This window comes from Lagopus leucura, unplaced genomic scaffold (genome assembly GCF_019238085.1).
Source record: "Lagopus leucura isolate 7727_CA_CO unplaced genomic scaffold, USGS_WTPT01 Super-Scaffold_100009, whole genome shotgun sequence".
Taxonomy (NCBI): Eukaryota; Metazoa; Chordata; class Aves; order Galliformes; family Phasianidae; genus Lagopus; species Lagopus leucura.
The window spans coordinates 18297686-18319143 of record NW_024962266.1 but is presented as its reverse complement, the minus strand read 5'-3'; the positions used below and the strand labels follow the sequence as shown (position 1 = coordinate 18319143).

At 38.8% G+C, this 21458-nt stretch overlaps 1 protein-coding gene across 2 annotated transcripts in view; it reads left to right on the top strand.

Moving 5' to 3' along the window:
* The window catches only part of AK5 (adenylate kinase 5), an 85245-nt gene that overhangs the window by 59916 nt on the left and 3871 nt on the right, over nt 1–21458 (top strand). For both annotated transcript variants that reach the window (XM_042873115.1, XM_042873117.1), the window contains 5 exons: nt 4145–4187; nt 4931–4975; nt 11910–12073; nt 13050–13166; nt 16185–16373. In XM_042873115.1, coding sequence (XP_042729049.1) covers nt 4145–4187; nt 4931–4975; nt 11910–12073; nt 13050–13166; nt 16185–16373 — 558 coding nt within the window. The remainder of the gene's footprint in view (nt 1–4144; nt 4188–4930; nt 4976–11909; nt 12074–13049; nt 13167–16184; nt 16374–21458) is intronic.

Here is a 21458-nt window from a genome sequence, read left to right as displayed (position 1 = left end):
ATACATCCATATACACAAACACACATATATAGATAGGTCTTCCCCCACATCACTCCCCCCTTTTTTTTTTTTTTGCCAGTATTGCACAAGTATGACAGACACACATGTGGAAAATATTCAGCTGATAACATACAGATTGCTGTCAGACTCAGATCAGCCTTATTTAGGGTTCTGCTGCTATTTATTTTTTAAAATCTTATGCCAAATAACTCAGAAGGAGGGGTGGAAAAACTCACTGAAGAAAAACATGGAGTTACTTCCAATTTCAATATTATCCAGATCTGTAATACAGATTGGTTTTTCTTGCTGAAGCATCCATCAGATAGAGTATTCCTTCCAGGATTTCCTATCAGCAATGACTGGAACTGAATGATCTTTCCATACACAGCTTAGCCTCCTTTTTAATTTTAGTTTATTTTTGCCCTTGGTAACTTTGGCTGCCAGTTGTCAGTTGAATTTTTCTTGGTATGTACAGATACATTCCTGTTTGCAATTTCAGTGTGCACAGCGTCTTTATTTCACTGAACTGCTTCATTAGCTGACTCTGTGGAGCTCATCCCCCTGTAGCTACGTGTCACTTGATTCATACAACCGTAACGCTTTATACCATGGGAAAGATAGTATAAATGCCCACCTTCTGCACATTTCTAAAGTTGTTCACACAAGCTTCTTCTTTTCCCTAAGTAATCAGACTCATCACTTCAAAATATCATTATATCCAGAGTGACTTCTAAAAATGACTGACCAAACTCTACCTGATAGCATACACCCAGTTCTTCAAAATAAAATCGGCCATGGAATTTCTTACAAGCTTTCTCTGTTTGGTCACATTCCTCCTGAACTGGTTCGCTTAAAGATAAATTCTTTTCTGAGAACTGATGCAGTGCTGTAAAGGAGCTACATGAAGTGCTTTTCCCTGCAAATGTCATTTTATTGATATAGAGCTTTCTATACTATTGTGTTGTTAAGATAGCATCTGAATAATCCTGTTTAGCACTGACTAATGAAAGCAACTTCTCTCCCTTTCTCTGTTGTACTACTCATAGCATTTTCTTTTCTGAAGGTTTTCCCTGATGCAAATTGAATATTTAATCATAATTGTTTTGTTTCTTTGCCTCTGTTCTCCTTAACCCATGGTTATTTGTGCACTTTTTAAAGTTTCTAAAAGGAACTCTGCTATATCTATTGAAAATTGAATAAAACGTATCAGGCACTTTACACCATTTTCACAAAGCATGCAGCAACAATAGGGCAATAAGAACTTATTAATGTGGGTGGGGAAAAAAAGACTGGAACAGAGACTGAAACACAAAACCTCTCGCCTCAGGCAACAAACATTCACAGCGATTATATTTTAATCCTAACTAAAAAAGTCCCATTGGGAAAAAAAATGTTTTACTGCTTTCTCTGAAGTGATATTTTGTAAGTGCCCAAGTTCAGTAATAGCAAAACTCAAAGATTTGGAGAATTCTGTATCATCTCCTTGCTGCAAACTGTGACTTGCTGTCAGCTTGTTTTATTATGGAAATAACCTCACATCCAGCAATGATAGGCACAACTTACACTCATTAACCTGTACATACCCACTGCCATTCAGTTATTTACTGATAGCAACTTACATGACAAGCCAGAAACCTGCATTTTCCAACTCTGAAGGCAAATATCAGCTAGAGACAGATGGAGAAGTCTGCTGGCTGTATAGAATCCAATATATTGTTTACACTGACAGAGCAGTTATGCGACCAGCTGTGCCCCACTGACTGTTTCCAGATAATATGTGTAGGTGTTACCTGGCTTTAAAGGCAGCTGAAGTCACACTTTTCTCCAGAGTTCATTAGCAAAAGTTCTGTTCCTCACCTGGCTTTTAATTAAACGCAAACAGCTACGCTGAGAATATTGAAACTGTTCTGCTACTCTGTCATTATATTCCTGATAGAAACAGCCAGTTTATATTTTTAGGATCTGGTGACATTAACTAAATCCAACAGCTCTTTTCCATACTACTTTGGCAACTAGGCAGAACAGTGCTTTCAAGCCAACAGAGATGAATCTGTTCACAAGTTAAAGGCCTACTGCTGGAAACACACAATTAGATCTTGTCAAATGCCACAAGCAGACTGGGATTAACCAGTGTCTGCCACTGTCTAAAAAGGACTACAGGCCATGAAGGCAGTGTGCTCTCTTCACACAGATCAGGGCAGAGTGGCTGTCCTTCTGGGGAGTCTGGGAGGAAAGGGGCGAGATGGTTCTCAGCTGTGGTGGAATACTTTATAATCAGAGCCAGATTAACTGTGGCCTTACTCTTCTTCCTCCTGACTTTTCTCACAACTCCCCCAGAGACAAGCTGTCAGGACCTCTTCTCACTCTGAGCTGGATGCCACTGAAATCTCTGCGAAAACAAAGTTTTGACAGCGATGTATTCTCTGAATGTGGGGAGCTTGTTCTGCCCCAGGCCAGTGGCTCCACTCACACCAGGCTGCATGCTCAGTTGACTCCCAGAGTCCAGACCTTTATTATCACCTGCTGCTCTGAGCAGCCCAGTGGGGTTACTGAGACAGTTCCATGCTGCTATTACAGGGTAGAACAAAATACATGATTTGAAACTGCATTACTTGCAAGGAATACTTCCTCATTCATTTGATTGTAGGGTAAACTTGTGACTGCAGTCTTGATTTTTAAAGAAACTTTAAACTTTGCGCCTAAAACTATTTGCATTCATAAACTTCAAAGGCATGATAAAAGGCTGAATCTCAAACCAGGCTTTCTGTATGTAATATGCCCTCTGCAAGGTCTAAGGTATTATTGTATTATTACTTCAAAGAAAAGGCATGCATTGTTAATACTGTCACTTGAATTGCAGGGAAGAAATTAATGTTTTATTTTTACTTCATTTTCCCAAAATACTCCCCTAAAACTTTCATTTATTAGTAGTATATTTTAAAAAGGCAAAGTTAAAGCAGTTCCGCTGCAGTGTAATAGGCTGAGAATCACAGAATGAAAGCCTTCAATGTGGTCGATGTGATGGCTCTTCAGCCTAATGAAGAGTGCTTGTGTTTCAGTGATAATGGGAAGACAGGGAGAAATCCACAAGTGCAGTGCAGGAGCCCCATGAATTAGAGCAGCCAGCAGTTTCTCTCTTCTGGTCACCACATTTCTCATTCCACTTCATCTGTTCATGCAGAAATACATGTTTCTGACGGTGGCTGTTTCTGACACTATACTGAAGCAGAACTCGAAACAACTATAGCCTGTTAACTCTATACTAGTGTTGGACATAACCTAAACCTCCACTCTAAATATGTTTATTTTCAGAGAACCAGCATAATGTGTACTGTGCTGATATTAGACATCAGTCTTGTAAGATATGCATGTTATTGTCAAGGTTATGATTATTTTATGGACTATATTATGGCAGTGATTATATGAATGTATTGACACTACACAGCCCAGCCTATGTCCTGCATATATGTATATAATTCCTATAAATAAGAACAGCAAACAATTCTTGCTCTGACTCTCGCTGGTCAGAATCCATAATTCTTCAGCGGTTATATATACAGTATATGGCAAAATAATTCCAAATGATCAAACATCAGGAAATGAAAACAACCATACCAAGTTCTCCATTTCCCCTGCCTCATCCCTCTTTGTAGTTTAGCAGCCCCTGTAACAACTTGTGTCTTGCAGTGTATTCTGAAGGTCAACAAATTCAAACTGTTTCAGACCAGAGACTAATTTTGTCTTTTCATTGTAGTTCACTTCTTCCACTGCTCCAGTGTTGCCTTTCCATCACTTATAGCTTATCATGCCACCACACTTCAAACTCAATCCACCATGCACCTGGGCTGCTTACACCATAGACTGGAACTGCACAGCTGGAAACTGGAACATGCAAAGGTGTTCTTCACATAAATAAAAAAAAATAAATAGATAGGAGCCACTGAATTCTCCATTTACCTTGGGTTCTCCAGGTTGACATTCTACAGACTCAAACAGTGACACTGTAAACCATCTCTCAATATAGATTAAGGCTCAGAGGTTAGAAAATGGAGAAGACAGACATAGAGACAAGTAAATAGAAGAAGAAATGCAAACTACTCTGCAAGAAAAATCCATTTCAATTTGTCAATTGCTTAATTAACAGGAGGAGGATCAGTCAAGTTTTTCTGGTTATGAAAGCACGGGAGGTGAGTTTATTTACCTTTTAAACCTTTTAAAGTTAACAACAAGAGATGTAGATGCTTCTATGCAGCATAAGAAACAACATTAAATGAGGTAAATGAGCGTGTTGCAAGTAGTTAACTCAGAGGCAAACTTCCAGCAGACATGGTGCAGGACCACCCTCTACCTTGGTATAAACAGAGCAGTGAATGGGAGCTGGCCAGAAACAAACAAAAAAGACACCCAACAATTTAAGCAAAAGGTAGTGCAGTAGCACCAGAATTCTGGTAGGAATAAAAATAGCAGATGCCTGGATTTGAATTGAGGTTATTATTATTAGGCAGAATTTAAGATTCAGAGGAATTTAAGGTTATCTCTCTGATGTAGTACACCAAATAACATCTGAATGGGCTGTGAACCAATTTCTGTACCAGCCATGATCTAATTATATATTCAGAGAAAGATAAAATGGAAGGCAAATTATTGCATTATGGTGCATGTGCTCTTTTTTTTTTTTAAATTTTTTTTTTAAAAAAAGATGATTTATATATGCAAGGTCTAGCTTTCAGGTTGTTTTTTTCTTGAAATCGTATCTTCAGTAACAACTACAAGGGTGGGAGATAAATGAACAGGGTGATTGTTTCTTCTGCAATGCAGGCAGAAAGCAAATCCAGTTAAAAAAAAAAAAAATAGATCACTGCGTGGAAAGTCAGCAAGACTAAATATGAGCAGGTGTCGCCAATGGAATGACTTATTTTTTTTATCTTAGATTTTTCAGAAGACCTGAAGAAATCAAACATCTTCTTTATAGTCGGTAAGTAGATTTTTTTGTCTAACTGAATTTAAAAATCCATGGTTTTTCTTAAGCTCTGATCATAAGTATGTGATGTCTTCTGAAGACTAGCATAATTATTTAGCTGAGTATCTACAGTGCAATTATAGAACCAGTAAGACTGGAAAAGGCCTGAATTAGATGACCTTACAACAGCCAACTCACCACCACCATGCCCACTAACCTCACCCACAAGCTTCCAGTTCCCTCAGCCACTCCTCAAGACTTTTCACAGCCCTATTGCCCCTCTCTGGACACACTCCAGGGCCTCTATGCCTTTTCTTGCTGTGAGGAACCCAGAACACAGCACTCCAGGCGCAGCCCCACCAGCACCAAGCACAGAGGGACAGTCACCTCCCTGCTCCTGCTGGCTGCATCCAAGCCAGGATACCATTGGCCTTCTTGACCGCCTGGGCACATCACTTGCTCGTATTCAGCCATACTTATTCAGTCTTTAGAAAAGGAATTAGGATGCAATATCACATTCTTAACCTGTGCGTGACCATGCTAACAGTCACCCTGTAAAGTTCTGAGCAGGAGATACATCGAAGTGCAAACTAATGCAAAACAATCATAGTTCTTGTGCAGTCACAGCACTGCTGGGTGACCTCATGACAAAGCTGACTCACCAGCTTTAGTTGTTATTGATAGCTTCAGGTGAAAAATCAGGTCTTTTTGAAACATCTTTTGTAAACACGGATTTCACTCATGCATTTCCTTAGCGTGCCATTAACATGCCATTACCTTGCACAATGCTTAGTGTGCAGTGAGGCTTTGCAGACTCAAGGTCTACAGTATGCTTGTTTTCTGGAAGTTCACTGAAGAGAAACACCATATTAATGTTCAGTATTATACAAACGGGACTAAAATAAGCCACAGACACATGGAAGAACCTTTAAAAAAAGCACATTAATACTAGAAGATTAACAAGTTCCAACTGAAAGCTTAGTACTAGTTACTCGGAAAGAAATATTGCTTCGTTTAAAATCAAGCAGAGCTCTCCTAAGAAGAACAGAACTCCACTCTTTCATCAGAGCAGCATGAAAAGTAGACTTAACCACAATGATCAGTTCATGACTTTATCATACTTAGGTAACGCAATACACAATAGCACATCCAGAAAATTGTCTTTCCTAACAGCATTAGTGGGTACATTATCCCTCCCCATCCTCTCACAGGAGTTTTGTAAAACCAAGCCACATTTGACTTTGGCTGAAACTGAAACCTAAGCAGAACATTTCCAGGAATTCTACTGCACCAGAGGCAAACTCCCCACTTACTCTTAAATTTAGTGTTTTAAGGTAAGGATAAATAGGACCAACTTCCCAGCTGGCACTCTGAAGACATGATCTCCACCTACATTTGCAGATAAAATATTATCAGCTGCAAACACTAGCTTCTGCATATGGGGAGGGGAGGGGGAGAACAACAACAAAACACTATTTGTCCAAGATATATCACTGTCCAAAGACCTTGAACAACCTTATCTAACTTACCAGGTGACGCTCCATCCAATCTAAATTATTCTATGGTACTTGTATTAAATGTCCTTCTACAATCAGACAGGCAGAGCATGAGCAGTGCTGACAATTTAAACCCAAATCAGTCAAAGCGCCAGCTATGGAAAAGGATGAAAGCTGCTTTCTCTGACTTTCCATGTAAGGAGAACCTGTATGTTCTCTCTAAGAGAAAAACCTCAGTGATGCCATGGGTCATGTCCCCAGGACATCACATCACTGCCAGCGTGCACTCCAGGACGTCTTCTGGTTAAAATCATTTTTCAGAAAAAAAAAAAGGATTCTATTTGTTTTTTAACGCAGTATCATTCCTATATGGTTTCACTCAGACTAAAATCATACCTGAGCAACAGATGAGGTGGTATTTAGGAGCTTCCAAACACCATGTTCTGTAGCTTTTTGTGTTTATAAATAAATAATATAATAACTAAATAAAACAAATTACTCAGATAGCATTGCCAAATTGATCAAGGCCCCCCAAAATCATAGCCTGAACATAAGAATAGTTTGACAGATTCTTTTACTTTCAGTTCTGACTTCTAAGCTCCACTGTACAGCTAAGTTTCACCTGCAAGCACTTTCTCATCTTACAAAGTTTGTACTCATTACAAAAAACAAGGCCTAGAAATTAAAACATTTTAAAATAAATTTTGATATTCTTGTAAATCCTGCTGTTGGCATGTTATGTAAATGCTCATATGTAAATGCCCATACTATTTGGTATACAATAAACTCATAAGACCTAGCAAGCTTAAAACAGAGACATCACAGGCTGTCTGTACAACAGTTACACTTTGCTAATGCTTCTGACAGCAAAGCCAGCTCACAAATGGCTCGTGTTGCTTATTCCTGACCCTGCTTGCTCCCTGCAGCAGTCTCAGCTCCATGTACCATCAATTCATGTTTGTGATCTTGTGCTCCAGACCAGACCACTTGAATTGCAAGCCTGGAATTGCAGTCTTTCATAGTTTGGGGGTGATGAGGGCCTGAAGTGTAAGGCTTGACTTCTTAAACTGAGATCTTTCACAGATCTAGTGCAGGCTGCAGTTAAAAATTCAGAAGTGCTGCTCAGGTAGCAGTCATCTCTCCCTACCCACTGAGACCTCTTTTTCTGCCTTTGAACCACCCTCCACAAAGCACTTCTGCATCCCATAATTAAATTGGGAAAGGTGACCACCTAAGCCAGCAGAGCTGCCAGAAAGTTCTTTGTCTTAAGATCTTCTTATACAATTTCACAGGCTCAATTGCACAGAATCAATATAACATGGAACAGAAACCTGTGCTAAGATGGTGTGCAGACCTTAAAATCATAACCTTGTCTGTAGGAAGAACAATATGCAGAATGGCATGTAATTTTATGCTCAGCATAGCACCCAAGTTCTGAGTATTTGCTCACTTTTGTATCAGCGTGCAGAGAGAGATACAGAGGATTCCAAGGTTAATCTCACTGAGTGATGCCACCATCATTTTCCCATTGCCTTGTTTTTGAGGAGGAAGCTGTGTAGTCAGCTCCAGCAGGAGCTTACAGAGCTCCTGGCTGCCATACAGCCAAAAGAGCTCCCCTTCTGCACTAACACAGCTGTGACCCTGACCAGGAAAATTAAGAGCTAGTGGAAGCCATCCATAACCTCATCAAGGTCTATCCAGGTCATCCCAGCCCTGGCAACCTCAGGTCTTCACAAGGAGGATTTGGGTCATTGTTGGTCATTAGTTCCCCATTGTCAGTTGCTTATAGGAACCGTGCTGAAGCCCACCACAACTCAAGTTAAAACTCACACACTAATTCCACATTTTCCTACAGGTCACAGCACATTCAGTTTCTCCAGGTATTTTCTACACTTTTCCTCTTCTAACTTCATGTCATATTTGAAAATCAGAAAAGAACATGACTAACTCTGAATAGCATGCTACTGTGAATCAGTCTGTCACAGGTTAACACCAGCTTAGTCCAAAATAGATGCGAGCAGAATAAAAGATGACAACATACCAGAATATTGATAGTGTTCACAAAGAGTCATACGCCTCCGTAACAAAAACGTGGGCCTATTTTCCTCTTTTGGACAGCTGAGCTATTGTGGAAATTTTGCCACCTCAAGTTTTTTTTATGTTTGAAAAACAGTGTAACAAGTTCTGGTGAAGGCTTCTCATCTTTGTAATAGCTTTTGTTACACATGCTATGCAACTGCTGTTCATTATAGATTTTCATAAATTAGACTGTTTTTCTCAAATTTCTTAGAAAGATGCATAGGTTCAATAAAAAGACCTTCTGAAAGAATGAAGTGCAATACTACAGGTTGGTAAGCCTCATAATTGTAGAGTTTGTGTTGTGGAAGCTACATATATAGCACTCTGTTAAGCACATACCCTGACCAGGAGGAAAGTACTGTAGTAAGGAAATGCTCTTTACCATCCTTTCCCACCTTGATAGCTCTTTCACAGTCACGTTACATTCCAGCCTTCCGAGGGAGTTAAGATGTGAACCAATACTTGAATTTCAGCTAGATAAATTAATGCTGGCATAAGCACTGAATACGTGTTCAGACCTCAGGAATGAGGAAATGCCTGGAGGCATTCAATCTCTTTTCAAATTAGAGAAAACAAGAGTTGCAAGCTCATTTGTCACTATGAAAAGCACAAGAATATGTGAAGTGGGTCACATACATTTGTCAAGCAATAGGATGCTTTGCTGCTCATCAAATGAGGCAAAATTAAGAGTAGTGGCCATAAACATTATCACTTTCACCACATAGCTGTTATTTAATTTAACTACATCTTTTGCTCTTTAAAGGGCTCAGCATTTTAATGTCAGCTTTGCTGGAATTTTTCTATGAAAATAAACATGGGCAACTTGAATGTTTTGGCAGAATAGTAATACATACTTTGGCATATGTCCTGCATGTTTGATAACATTCTATTTTAAAATACTAAAAAGACAGAGGTATTACAGAAACGTACTAGCTTTCATAAGTATTTATCTTCAAGCTAAACAACCTAAAATTGCTCTCGTATTGTCATTTCTGCAAGAGATCTAGTTCTATTTAGTATGTGAAGAGACACTGAAGAAGTTACATAAGAAGCAGAATAAAGTAACTTTTATAGCTTTTTTTTTTTTTTTTTTTTTTTTTAAACTTAGCAGTGGGTGTACACCAAATAGGTAGCATGAAATGACTGCTGTTAGTGAATTAAAGCATGCAGAAACTTACTAATCTTAAAATAATAAAAAAAAAAAGACCAGAACTAACTTATCATTACAGACACTTAGAGGTGATTTGCCCATTATGGCTCCATATCTATTTCTCTATAGCTAATTTTACACAGACTTTCTTTTCTTCCAATGACTGCTTTTACAAAAGAAAACTTTTCTTCATCTTAAAGCAACAGAAAAACAACATGTAACCTACACTGGAAGGAAAATAACTGTGACAAAGACACTTCTAGATAAAATCAAAGTGCAAGCGGGAATCTCACACCACAAGTTGATAATTATGTTTGTGAATCTGAAGTAGCAGACTGCAGCTTACTCTAGACAAAACTGTTCCTTCCTACCTATTGCCTTATGACCCAAATTTTATTCTCAGCTACAGTAGTGTAACATCTCTGAAGATTATATTCTCAGTGCAGTTATTTCTGAAATTGAATGCCAATGGAATTCTGGTCAGGAAGACATCATGCCAAATTCACTGTATGGTGGGAAGCATTAATCCTATGTTCATTCACAGAAAGATAAAGAAGGAAAATCATGTTGCTTAGCATCACATTTTTTCTAGTATCTTAAGTCCACACAACGGATCTGAACAGCCATAGTTCTGAGTCTTGAAATGCACACAAGTCATATGCTTAAAAAACCCGCAACTACATAGTAAAGCACAATTTTATCTTTAGTTTTGTTCTTCAATCTTAACTCTACCTCTTAATTTTGAGCCCTGTCTACCTGCCAGGGTATAATTACCTCTTACTGCAGCAGTTCTTCTGAATAAATCCATCAAAGATCATAAAAGCACTTCCAACTGCCACACACCCAGATCATTTCTCCCCACAATCTCCATTTCCTGATGTGAATTTACTCTCCATGCTTCTCCCCACCCTGGGCGCCCACATGGCCCCTCTGCTCCCCCCACAGCTGCTCACCTCAGCTCCTCCGGTCACCACCACAGGAGCAGGATCCCTGGGAAATAACTCTCCTCCATCGTGTTGATCTCTCTAGCAGGAGTGGGACAGCTATGGCTGTTCAGCAGGCAGCTAAGAGGGTGCTGAGCCTTTCAGGAGTGGGCTTCATAGCAATGTGGGAAAAGCAGCCACCTCCTGTGAGGAGATGGGACGGGGCAGAGCCAGTACATAAAGCATGAGGCGCCCGCCATCTGTGAGCAGACCCCAGAATGGATTCTTGCCAAAGAGGTGGAGTTTGTGCTTGAGGACTCTTGGTGCAATGGCAGCTGTCCTGCTGGAGGACACAGGTGCATCTCCTGAGATATTTCTTTCAGCAGCAGCACCTACACAGCTCACATTTGCTGTCACCTGTGGGCCTCTGGAGGGGGGAGGAGTGCCCAGCCCACAGCTGCGGTGAGCAGCAGGCGCCTTCCCTGCAGCCAGGGGAAGAATCACCTCAGCAGCTTCACCAGAGTAATGGAGTCTGCTCTGACTCAAGGTGGTTTTCCAGTTCTCAGCTAAATACGAGCAGATGAGTGGTGACAAGGTGCCATGCAGAGCACCGAGCCCTCATACCACCCTGCAGCGTGCACAAAGAGCAAGACAAATCTGCAACTGCAGGGGCAGGAGGCCTGGGCCTCCACCCACATTCAGCTGCTTCGGCAGGTGTACCAGCACCTGTGGGAGCCATCTAGCTAGAGGGAAAGGCAGCGAGCACAGCGAAGCTTTGCTCTTGCATTTGCAATAGTGCAAATGGGTTTGGTTGCTCCACTTCCATATGTGTGCCCTGTAACGCAGACAGGTGTCAATGACTCTGTTTATATGTTTCCGTTCCACAAGTGGGGGCAAAATATTTCCCTTGCAGGGATTTTACTATATTTTGCCACATTAGCAAGATCAGCTTGCTAATGTTTGCTGTAACTTGCAAGCCTGAATGCGTACCGAATCCAACACGCTACCCTGCTCCCTGTCTGCTCAGTGGTTTCCATTGACATGGTAGTTGTGCTTTAGGAACAAGTTCTCTTCTGTAAAACATTTCATTGTTTTGACTCCTTAATTTCAGTACACGCTTTTTGAGTCAGCGTTGAAGGGAGATATATGACTTGTTCCAGTGTAGAGTCTCTGTGCTTAAAAAAACAAAAACAAAACATTAACAGGCAGTCATCAGTTTCTTTCCATTTTCTTAGCTGCTATAAATTGAGAAAAGGAAGATAGTTATTCCTTTGTAATTCTTGATATTCTTCCTCACAAAGGTGGCCCTGGATCTGGCAAAAGCAGCCAATGTGAACTGTTAGCCAAGAAATACGGATTTACTCATCTGTCCACTGTTGAACTCCTCCAAAATGAGTTATCATCACTATCAGAGAGAAGTAAATTTATCAAAGACATCATGGAATGTGGTGAACCTATGCCTGGAGTAAGATACAATTTTATTTGGGGTCCTAACAGTTTACAAAGGCAGTAGTACGTAGATGGTTTTAAAGGGTGGAAATAAGAGAATAAGAGATGATTCCTATTAAAGGAAAAGGAATCTGCAACTTGAGAGAGAATCTTCTTCATTGGCAGATATGTGACACTTGTTTCCTTCTTCTATGCCTGGAGTAATTTACATTTGAGCTCCATACACCATATAAACGAATCATGAAATACAGTGAGACAGATGCTGCGCTATGCATTGCAATATGTAAGAATAAGTACAGGAAACAGAAACTTTATGTACATTTTATAGCTTCGCATTTCAGATTCAGAGCTGTACTTCTAGCAGCTATTCTAATTTACAGTACCTGCAGTGGTTTCCTGCAGAGCTGGCTGAGATCCCAGAGCAGCTGTACTGCAGTTTAATGGAGACCATGAGACAATGCTGTTCTCAGCTGGACTTGACTTTTACATAGCAGGTCTTCAGCCTGAACTCTTGATGGGTCTTCAGCAAGTGCAGTTAGATTGTAGAGTGTGTTTACTAATGAAAGAAATTGGGAAGTGCTGCTCAGGGGAAACTAAAAGCTATGCCGAGGCTTGATTTTGATTGCTTTGCTCCTCAGTGAGATTGATCAGATGGGGTCTCTTAACACTTTCCATATAATATAATTATAACAATGACATAGAAAATGCAATTAGATTAGAAAATGCAGCAGTGGCTGCAGTTTTACAGATATTAAAATTAATTTTGAAACTACAAAATATCCTCAACTACTTAGAGGATGGTTTGGAAGCTCAAGGACAGGTTGCAATGCTAGGGTTGCAAAACGTCCAGGTATCAAAGAAAAATCACAGGATGTGGTTTTAGCAAACCAGATCAGAGTGATTCTTAAGGGCATAAGTCAGTGTAGCAAATAAAGATACCAACTATTCTTATTAATCAATTAATCAAGTAACTCCCTTTCTTTCCAATGCAGAGTATTGTCCTAGAGCTACTGAAAGAAGCCATGATCACCAGTTTAGGAGACACAAAAGGATTTCTGATTGATGGTTATCCCCGTGAGCTGAAAGAAGCAGAAGAGTTTGAGAACAAGGTGAATGTGTAGTCATAGTTCTGTTACTACTCTTCGTAAGATACAACTGTACTTCTGGTTCTGCTTGGGAAACCACCTTCAACTGATTGCAATGGGGACTTATAAAGAGCCAATCCAACAGCCCAAAGAATAGTTTTGATGCTGATCATATCACCAATACAGTGACTACGGCTTTTGCACTTGCCTACAGTAGAAGGCTAGTTTTAACTAGATGTAAAAAATACAAAGAGCAATTCTCATGTAGTTGAAATTATGACTTTTAGCATCTATTTTCTACTTCTAGTGGATGGGGGCTTCTCTTCTCGTGAAAGGCACATGAAGGTCTATGTCACCACAGTTAATTTCTTGCCATTGAGCGACCTCTGCTAAAGCTTGCTGCCACTTTGAATCAGCAAATGCTGATAAAGTTTTTGTGATGAGTAACAGGTAGCAGCCATAGAATGAGTGTTTTGCAAGTGGCTATCTGGCAGTTCAGAGAGTTATTGATTTCCTCAGAATGTGCAAAGACTAACTTAGAAATCTCAGCTATCCATTTCTAAATCTGCAGAAAATACTCTATACAAGCCTGCTGAATGAATCATCATCTATTTTCTTGTAAAAAAAAAAAAAAAAAATCTGCTTTATTTAGCTGATTACCAGTTCCAATAGACACTGGGACATAGCAAAAGATCCCATAGTCCTAAGCCTTCTTTGATATTTTCAGTAAAATACAAAGACCCCAAAGTTTATCGTTGAATATGCCGTCATACCTGTTGTGAATCAGTGCATTCACTTCAGTCTTCACAGGGTAAATTTGCCTGCTCAGAAATTCTATAGTGTTTTTTTTTTAATGAGTCATTATTGAGATAATGCTCTGCAGCTCTTTCTGAAGGTGGTCAGAAACTCTTCCTATGCTATAATTGAATGAAATTAGATGGAGCATAGGCTTTATATATTAATGGTGTCAAAGTGCTTATGAATAATGCTACATATCTACATGATGTGCAAAAAGCACTTTAATTGTTAACAAAGAGATATTCTATTTAGAAGACTTTGGAAATAGTGCTTCTACTTAAAAGCCTGACAGCTCTAATTAGAATTAGCTGTAGAAACAGCTTATTCTCTCATAAGTTCTGCCCAGTGCCTTTCTAGGAAAGAAATATATATATTTTTTACTAGCTGTAATTCTAGAGAAGCAAAAGTTTGCAATCCTTTGTTCCCTCCTCAATCTATTATACGTGAGAAGTAGAAAACACTATTAAATACAAGTTCCTCATTACCAGGTTCAGTAGTTTCTTTAAAAAAATAAATAAATAAAAATTGCTATAAATTCGATAGGGACATTACTTCTACTTTTTGCAATTTTTAACACTTAAGAATGATGTTTTTGTAATGTGTTGAAATCAAGAGAATACGAGTATTGAAACCTTTACGAGAACCACAAAGGTTTTTCAATAGCAAATCAGTCAGTCAAACAAGATACTATTATTACTCATTTATACCATTATAAATTAGACAAGATCATGAAATTCCTTATGAGGAGCTGGGGGGAAATAAATTCCCACCAATTAGACAGAAGGGCATTTGTTGAAATCACTGATTAAGCCCACATATCTTTTTAACTTCTCAGTTCAAATCTCTGCACTGCTAAAACTGCCTTGCTTGCTTTTTAAATCCCCAAACCCAATACTGCTGCTGCTAATGCTAATGGAATTAATGTTTTCTGAGCTGTGTGGAAAAAAATGCTTGGAAAAAAGCCTGTCATTGAACCGTCCAAAATAATCCCTTCAATTCAGCTGTCTCTTAGAAAGACATTAAGGTAGTAGAAAGGTCAATGCAATCCAGCCATCCCCAGTCAAATCCTAACATGAAATATTTACCTATAGAATATTTCTTCTTTTATGAAATGCAAACTGGGGCAATGATAATAATTTCCATGCATCAGTAATTGAGATTTACTTTGCTGTAACCATGGAAAAAACATGAATTTCTAATGGTCATTAGTGGGAAAAACAGTCATTTTTTCTAAAGACTTCTTTCTCAGTTTTTCCTAATACGATGTTCTCCAATCCCTGCTGGAAGAAGTGAGAAAAAGCCTGAAAGCATAATTGAAATCTACAATATATACCTGCACAGAAAAATTATTACGTGATTTATCTCCAATCCTATAGCACCTTTGTTTTACTTGCTAGAGTGGAGTTTATCGCTGCACACTCAGGTCAACAGTTGTTGCCCAGATAAAACCTTGTGTCAGACAGAACTGTGCCTGAGCAGGGCATGTCAGAATGTACTGCAAGATTTATTCTGAATGATATCCATATTTTTTATCTGCTTAGAGAAAGAATGATGGAGATTTGTGGTTAGAGCTTTTGGCTGCCTCCTGTTATCAGGAATGTATTGTTCTTTCCTGCAAGTTATTTTTCATCCATAAAGTACTAAGCATATACTATCAAATGTAGATAGAGACAGTTCTAGTTTTGCCAAGGCTGGAGAATAAAAATAAATAAATCTTTACTTACATTGTTTATATAGAAAAGGGCAGACTTTCTTTCAGGATGAGGCTGACACTAGCCATAAAAATCTAAGTGGTTGGCTTCTCATTGAATTTGGAAATGATTAACCTATTTGAAAATGCAAAGTAGTATATCAAATCCCAATACAATTATACAAATCAAATACAATCAGAATATCCTGAGTTGGAAGTGACTCTTAAAGATCACAGAGTCCAGCTCCTGACTGTGAGTCCAGCTTTTATCAAACAACTGCAAATAATGAACATATTGATGAGCTTCAAGACAAGCAGCTAGAATTTTCAGATCCTATCTCTTTTTCTCTGCATGCATACAGCCCAATCAAGTCCTGATCCTGACAACTAGGATCTCTAAATGCTGCTACAATAAGAGGTGTTAATAAGCATTATTTCTGCCTACAGTAATAAATAATTTGCTAATAATTTTCTTGAAGTCTCCTTTGGTAGAATTTCCAAATAAAACTGTTTGAGTACTGGTTTGAGTACTTATTTTTTTTCTTTGTTTCCAGATTGGGGAACCAAAACTCGTGATCTGTCTGGACTGCTCTGCAGAAAGCATGAATAGTCGCTCTTTGATGAGAAATCAGGCCAGTCAGCACTTCGATAGTGCTGAGACCATCAAGGAAAGAATTGAAGGCCATTACCAAGCAGCAAAACCTCTGACTGCATACTATGAGAGAAAAACACAGTTATGCAAGGTAAATTGATTGAAATTTTGAATTAAATTATTGCTTCTTTCTTCCATTATATAAGCAGCATTCAGGAAACAACTGGCACACCATTTATGAACTGTATTAGTTTTTGCACTTTCCACTTTGATCTCACCTTCCACCTCCATGGTTTGTTTGCAACTTCTGCTGACTTCTGATTTTCGTGGTACAATTTGAAAGAATAAAAAGACAGCTTTATCCCGAACCTGACAATGCATCCTGAATCACTGCCTCATCTGTATAGAATCTTACTTAACATCAACGCTGAAAGCATTTAGGTATTAGGCTTTGTTTCTCTAAGGCTTTCATGATTAGGTTTAAAGATTATGTTAACCTAAAGTCCCTTAGTTACATTTACACAACTGACACCGTATATCCTGAAATAAAACAGACCTGCACATAATACCTTTTAGCTGGAATAAATGACACACTTATATTAATTTCAGTTAATTACTTCAGTTTACGCTGCTGACAATGTGATATTTAAAGCATTTTTATATTCTCTAATCAATACTTTGCAGAGAAGCAAGTAAGCTTACATCAGTGCAATTAACTGATGGATATGTTGGCACATCTGTAATCTCATTTGTATGGGAAGTCTACATCTGTTTTTATGTATTTCCCTGCTCCATCACAGCAAATGTCAATTATGGTCAACTGGAAAAAACTAGTCCTGCTGATTCTTCTTGTCCTGAAATGTACAGAAGCCAAAAATACTTCTTGAAATATTATGGAAGCTTTCTTCTAGAGGATGTAGCAAATATGCAAATCACCAATCCCAAACCATTCTCTGCAAAGTATCCAAACAATAAACATGCAGTTAATTCATGCACACACATCTTGACCTGAGGAGAGAGTAAATGATATGGTCCTGAGAAAAACAACTGATTACTAAAGGGAAAGTCCTGTTTGGTGTCCTTTGCTAACCCCATAAGAACTGCCCAGAAGGCAGAGGGGAAGAAAAAAATCCACATAATTTTTAAAACTCAAGAACCTAATTATCTGGTTTTATTTCTGTTCTCTTTCCTTATGAACTACCTTGCCAACATTGCAAGGCTGCTTTTAATTAAGAATTCGGTATAATACACAATATACTAACACAGTGCAATTTAAAAGGAAATTGGAGCTCTCTTTACCTCCAAAATCTTACAGCAGCGAGCTGTAGCTACCATGTTTCTCTTTCTTGAAGCCTTAAGCAATTGAAAGCCCCCAAAAGAATGAATCTACATTAAACACGTAACACATAGATTTTTGCATTCACGTTCTACCGAATTTCACTTGATACGAATTCTTGTTGGAATTCCTTAATACTTCTACTGTATGTTCCTTCTTTATATCTTATGCAGTCTATGCAGTGACAAAACACGCAGTCTTTTCCTACAAGTTTGTAGGTCATTAGTTCCTCAAGGGACTTATCTACTCTATGGGTCAGAACCGGATGTATTCTTTGCACTCTTTTACCATTACTTTTGTGGGAAGTGACATCATGTGTTTGCATGTCAAAAAATAATCATGCTTTGCCTGAACAGTGCATGCACTGTTTTTTCTGACAGTGTCTGCACAGTACCTGTACTTCCTTCTGATGAATGTAGGTGTTTAGCAAACTTCCATCCTCTGAGTGTGGAACTATTGGGTATGAAAGCTCAGTAAAATCAGCTTTAATCACCATTGTAAAATGTCCTTTTAAGGTTGAAAAATGGTTCTATTTTCTTGAACGCAGGTACTCCATATAGATATGTCTACCTCATCCCCTTTTTACTAAACTGAAAAATACGTATCTGCTATCAAAGATGTGCATCCATTTTAAATGTAAGTAGGGAGACCTCCCTCATACTCCAAACCCTTATGATGGGAACAAGTACATGTTCAGCTATTTATCAGCATTTGGAGAACACTGCAGAAAATATTCAGCAAAAGTCAGCTTCTAAAACCAGGCCTCCCAGATTATTCTTCAATTTTGGAAATGTACCAAATATTTTGAAACAAAGCCATTTTCTTCTTGAAGGAATGCCTGTATAAGAAATCCTGCTTGATAATTTTCGTGGATAAGAGATCCCAGATAATTTACTCATACAGTCTGACTTGGTCAGTCACACGACTCAAACACTGTGTCTGGTGTAGTGGCATCCTTCCACTGCCCTGCCTTTGTGGAGGGCCTGTGTGAGCTGTGTGTCCCTGGAGAATCCAGTCAGGTCTTCCTTAGGAATCCATTGGGTGTTGAGATTTTTTGAGGAATCTTAAGAGCCTAAATCCCACCTAGCTGACATTGAAATTCAGCATCAGCCTTTTGTAGCCACCGTACTGCAATGTGTGACTAAGCACAGTAATAATTCTAAATGCAGTGGTGTTTTTTGTCTTGTAGGGCTTAATTATAGCAGTCAGTCCCTGCTTTGTCACAGAGGAGAAAGTCACAATTGTTAAATAGATTTAATTAACAAGAAAATTGTTCTGGCATATTGGTATGATTTGATTGCTCCATTTTAAGTGTACTTAGAGTTGGGCAGTTTTCCATGGATTGGTGGTATGTGGCACATGGCAATGGTGGTATGTGTTTGACTTGTCCAATCCAGCCTAGAAGTTTTCAGTCCTGAAACAGGCAGGAAATCAAATATGCAAATGTAAAATTCAGACCTGGGCATAAGGCCAGAAAAGGGTTTGATGTGGAAATTGAAGGCTTGATATGCACTCAGTGGAGGAACTGGTTTGTTGAGCCGCATCAAGGTGTGCTTGAGACCACGCTGTCAATTCAGCTTGCTCATTCCTTGTGTGTGAAATGGCCTTACGCGTGAGTGGCAGGAGCCTCCTCAACCCACTGCAGACAAAAAAATTCAGGTCTGACTGAGCTTTGTCTGCAGTCTGCTGTCTCTTTGCTTTATTTACATGGAAAAGACAAAGGTACGTGGTTGCAACAGCATTCTCATTTTAAGCAATGAGAATTTTATGACATCCTCTAAACCCAGAGTTATTGTGCATTGATGCACAATAAATAACTAATCTGATACATGGAAATGAAGCATTTTTCCGTTCTGCTGATCTCTGAACAAGAATGGTGACCTGACAAAGCTACCAGAAGATCAGAACTGTTTCAAATTTCCCTTTGTCCAAAATTACCTGTCAGTGTTTCGACACAGCAGTGCAAGAACAAGATATGCACAAAAGGTGGAACCTTTGTATGCAGATGAAATATCTGTGAACATGACAGGAATAAACACTGGTGGATCTTCCAGCCGCTCATCGTAGGAAGACCTCTGATCTGTTTACAAGGAAAGGGGGAAACTGACAAAACTGGCAAAGACAGCGTGCTCTGCTCCCTTTTCTGCTGAAGCAGAAGATTGTAAACTATGTTTTGGAAGGCAAAGTAGTTGTAACTATGAGTTAGGATATTTCCAATTACTTTAAAAACTAATCATGTTGAGGAGATATAGTTTCGTTTTTCATAATTGCTTTTATGGTCAGTTACAGAACATCCACCTGTTGCTAATGACAGGTAGATGCTTTTTAACAAGGAGCTTGCTGGGAATCTGAGTGCTCACAGAAACAACAGTTGCAAGTTACCTAATTGTGTGGGAAGCAGATGTTTCAGATGGATGAACTGTATTATGACAGCTGTAGGAAGCAGGTAGATATTGTTTTAAAATTTATTTCTCAGTAACTTCAAAGGCAGCTGGACAGAAAAGTGTGTTTGAAAATTTAGTAAGCATGTACTTGTGTTTTAACATGCCTAGATTTAAATATCTTTGAATGTCAATTGAGAAGAAAGGAAAGAAAAAGATTGCTTTTAATGTTTGACTCATACTTCAAAGCTTTTCTCAAGTGACAGTAGGTAGGAGGTAATAAGTAATACAGGAGAGCAATGCTTTGCTAGTCAAGCAAGACAAGACCGATCCTTAAGTACCTAACATCAAAATAGAAGGTGTCTTAAATACAACTTTCCAATTCAAACAGTCATCTAAGGAAAAGGAATATTACTGTAAGAAACAAGCAAATCCCAGAGCAGGTTTTCAAGGATGTCCAAAAACCTTAATTATTTCAGGTTGCACAACACTGTAGTAGATTCAAGTCAAAATGCATTCCCTTTTCTCCTCCTCTTTGCCTTCTTCTTTATTTTTCTTCTTTTCTTTTTTCTTTTTCTTCATTTTTTTCCCTTTCTCTTTCTTTTTTTCTTCTTTTTCTCCTTCTTCCTCATAGTGTTGTTACAATGTTGGGTTTTTGTTTTTTCTAAAATCAGGTGAAGTTACATACTGGCTAAGTAGAAACTATTCAATTCTAATCACAAACGTTTCCTGTAACCATTATGAAACAAACACAACTGTAAGCAGATGGCCACACTGAATCAGCAAACACCCACCACCTCATGGCCTTTCATTTCTGAACCTTCTCATGCTAATATCCCCTATTAGAAGTTCCTCTAGGGAGAGGCAAATGTGAAATTTTCCCTTTAGAGAAGGGATGGTCAATGGTTATAGTGACAATAGATGTGTAATTTAGTTCCATCTTTTGAAAGGTTCTCAAAGTCATCAACCCCAGCAGATAAGGACTTGAGGAACAAAAAACCCATGCATTTCTTCGTCACTCCCCTTGGTGGTTTGGCCTATTAGATGATAAACCAGTGTGGAAAAGTACATCAGAAACATCAGTTGTAGGGTTACAGATAATACATAGAGGTAAGTTCACCCCAAACATGAATAGGGGCAGCAGCATGTCTCCCTGGATTTCTTACTTAATGACAGAGATAAAAATGTTAGCAACAACACAGCTGACCTTGACTAACTGCAACAAGAAGCTTCTAACCACTGAGTTTATTCCAGTCTTGGTCTGACTTTGTGACAGTCCTCAGCCATCCTCTCCTCAGTTTCTTTTCAGTGGCAGTATATATGTAGGGTTCTAGACTCCCAAACATACAAGTGGAGATTTGATGACAGTAAATGTAATTAGCTGATTTTAATCCTAGAATGAGCAACATTGTATTATGAAGAGGATTATTTTAATCATTTCAGATAAGCTCATTGCACTGTTCCATACTAGAAGTTATCTAGAGCTACACTGACATTCCAGAACAAGAAGCACTACATA